Source organism: Austrofundulus limnaeus, unplaced genomic scaffold (genome assembly GCF_001266775.1).
Source record: "Austrofundulus limnaeus strain Quisiro unplaced genomic scaffold, Austrofundulus_limnaeus-1.0 Scaffold193, whole genome shotgun sequence".
In the NCBI taxonomy this organism is placed as follows: Eukaryota; Metazoa; Chordata; class Actinopteri; order Cyprinodontiformes; family Rivulidae; genus Austrofundulus; species Austrofundulus limnaeus.
Genome location: NW_013952595.1, coordinates 672,176 through 675,665, shown reverse-complemented (window position 1 = coordinate 675,665; position 3,490 = coordinate 672,176). Strand labels below are relative to the sequence as shown.

Here is a 3,490-nt window from a genome sequence, read left to right as displayed (position 1 = left end):
TATATATAGTGTCTAAGAAACTGCAGAAGTGACAATGACCAAGAAAACACCTCAACTAACTCTACTTCAACAAATAAGTGGCATCACTCTGTTCCATCCACCAGTGGATAATGCTCACTTATCTGTAAAATGTTTGCTTTCTTCGTTTTTCCTTGTTTGTTGTCAAAAGAAATGTTTGGCTGAAAGTCACTTTTATATAAAACTTCAAATTTTAGACATTCTGGAGCTGAATGTACTGATTTAGTAAAACTTCCTGGTAGTTGGCGTATGGTAGCCTCACCCTTCACATGTTCAGTGTAAATAAACTTTTTTTTATTCTTTGAAACCTCAAAAATCCTTTCAGAATTAAAAGTAAACAAAAAAGATTTGGCTGGCTGCCAAAGCAAGCACTTTCTGATTGACCCACACGTACACTATGATGTCCACACATTTACATTTATGGCTGCTTTTTGGATTCTGTAGTATAAAATCGGGTGGGGGGGGGCTGTCTTTATTCAACTCAACTGCTTTCAGGAAGGACCAGTTTTTCACAAGCTGCWACTAAAAGTAACAAAAAAMCATCCTAAGCACTTGAATGCAGGAMTTTATGTGAGCTYTACTTCCTGGATCTTAAAGAAAATTCCCCTAGAAGTTGAGTTCATCTTCTTCTCAAAAATGTTGAAGAAAAACATCTTCTGTTGAAACATTAAGGGTAATCATGACCTRGATTTACATCAACATACAGAATCACGTGAAAATCCAGCTTTCTCCATCTGCCCTTGGAATTTCTCTTATCTTGTTATATTTTATAATTGTGTTACAATGTGATTTAATTGTCCTTCAGATTTGACCTGGAAAGGCTACTCWGGACAGACAGTGAAAGGCCAATCCCATTAAATTCCACTAAAAGTGAGGGCATACGTGAATGCTTCAATAAAAACGTTTGCAGTAGAGAAATGTAGTTCTTTCTTTCGCAATAAAAACTGTTTTTCACATGCTGAACATTCTGTGAATACTTACGTTTATGATGACCGACAATTTGCCCATCCCACTCAATATGTTGTACCATATACCTTTAGAGAAAAACACAGAGAAAACACAGAGATAAGAAAGAAAGAATTGTATMAGTATTTAATAACAATCACAGATGGAGCATTGCATACTGTAAACAAAAGATGATAAAACTAAAACCTCCTGAGACCCTGCGTCCTCATATGTGGACATTGCATTTTTTGCCCCTCGACTTTAACCCAATGGCCTCMTTAAAGGACACTACSAGTACCCTCTAGTGRTCTCATGATAATWTTACACTCATTTGAGTGAAAACAAGATGACKGGGATCTCAGTAAAAAGCTTCTACAACAACTCTGTTGTGTAGAAGTGGTATAGTTGGTCACAAAATGTTGTTAAATAATTCTGGAAAYATTTAAAACAGTTCAMAAGTGCAAATAGTTCTTGCAAGTGGTACATTTGTTCAACCAATTAATTATACCAAGGATGTTCTGATCAAATGTTCTGTGATTTCCCACCAAAGTGAAGAGCAATCTGACAGTTGTCGATGATAATGATGATGCGCTTCATTAATCTTGCCCTGGTCAACAGCTTCCTGCTGTACTGTCAAAATAATTAGAAAAACTGAACTGCCAGAAAGGCTATCATAAAGTTTCTCAAGTTCTGCATGGTAAATGCTGAGGTATTCCTCTACAAGTGTGACGTTTTAAGACCCAGTGTCCTCATACRAGGACATTTTTCTGTTTGCAAAAAACACTTACTGTACCATGACAGTGTCTATTTATTATACTTATTAGGTCCTACTAATCCCATGTATCTTGGAGAAAGAAAACATGCACATGCAGAAAAAGCTGGCTAGAATCACATAATTTATGCTTAACTGTATTCATGATTAGCAAAAAYATTTATTCAACTCATTGTTGCATGTGATTCCTGATAAAACTATGGCATTTCTCACAAAAATCAGCACAATGGTTATTAGAGTTTAGGTGTGACTCCCAATCAAAGCCTTAGTTTTTTACAGGACTTGTTAAAAACAAACATTTTATTAATCTTTTGATCTYTACATGCATCTGTTTGGCTTACCAATGTCTTTAGCACGAGCAGCAACCGGCCTTCGCAACTCTGTAACCAACTTCTTGGCATCCAGTCTGATCTCAATGACGTTGTTCAACAGGGCGAAGAGAGGGGCCAGTGGGAAGGAAGCCACGAAGAGAGAGACAAAACCAAACTGGATGACTGTGGAGGGAAACAGAGCACACTGTGAAAACTGACTTAGTTTTTCTTGCTCTGGCTTTTCTGTTGAATCAGACAAATTGTATCAGAGCCCTTACTGTATATAGTATCGTGTGAACCGTTAAGGTGGATCATCTCCAGTCAAAATGAGAACATATTTGTCTATATAAAGATACTATGTGTTTATAAAATAAGGCCCATGGGAAAGAAGCATCTCAATCAGGCCAACATCCTCATACCAAGAAAAAATATCCAGAATTTCAGCTAAAACAAGTCTTTATCAGTTTAGAAAACTTTGACTAAAATAGTCAAAGATTTCTTTGTCGAGTTTTTAAAGTCAAAGTTTGTGTTGACAAACAGATGAAGAATGTCATGTTGAAAAATCCAAAGATTATATGTTGGGATGAGTTGTCGAAATTAACTGTCACCAATGAACACATGCAGGCAAGAGAAAATTGAGTTTTGCCCAAACATGGCAACTATGTTAAAGTTGACAACAAATCCCCTGCCCCTATTTAAAAAAGAAAAAAACGCTGGAGGGACCTCCGTCTTACTTGCCTGAAAGATTATTTCTAAAAACACAGCAGATTTTAGTTTTATGTTGTCATGCAAAAGAAAGTAATAACTTCTGTATCTACTTTTTCAGATGATGTGTTGTGATGTAGGATAGATGTAGTACTTTGTGATCATGTTTCAGTTCAATGCAAGAAACTTTTRAGTCCACTAACTAAGCTGCTAAAACTGTGGATGTAAAAAATAAAGTTCAGTTTGTTTCGTAAAAAGTAAAATGTACAGAATATACMATCATTTGCAGCCATGCTAGTTGAACAAACCCAAGCAGGATGATTTAAAGCCACTCTGCAATAAATTGGAGCAATTTCCCCACAATTTGATGATCAGATCCCCTGCATCTTAAAAATAGAAATTTGAGAAAGACACTGCAGTTTGCCCGACTGTGACTGATGCACTGCTCCGATCAGTGGTGGAACCTTAGCAGTGTGGGAACGGGGATTTCCAACAAGCCGGAGACGGACGGCTTCACCTCGGGACACCGCACTGAGACAATGAGTGGCCGGGAAGAAAATACAGCACCAGGGGTAGCGAGCGCTACAGGGCAAGCTCAAGAATAAACTCACCGTCTACCTGAGATGGGGTTGATGGGTCCAGGCCCAATCACACAATGAAAAAAACACACACACACACACACACACACACACACACACACACACACACACACACACACACACACACACACACACACACA

The 3,490-nt window shown here is 37.8% G+C and overlaps 1 protein-coding gene across 3 annotated transcripts in view; it reads right to left on the bottom strand.

Moving 5' to 3' along the window:
• Positions 1–3,490, bottom strand: part of ano2b (anoctamin 2b) — a 105,632-nt gene that overhangs the window by 20,031 nt on the left and 82,111 nt on the right. For all 3 annotated transcript variants that reach the window (XM_014018451.1, XM_014018452.1, XM_014018453.1), the window contains 2 exons: positions 2,077–2,229; positions 1,000–1,052 (listed from right to left, as the gene is read on the bottom strand). In XM_014018451.1, the coding sequence (XP_013873905.1) occupies positions 1,000–1,052; positions 2,077–2,229 (206 nt within the window). The remainder of the gene's footprint in view (positions 1–999; positions 1,053–2,076; positions 2,230–3,490) is intronic.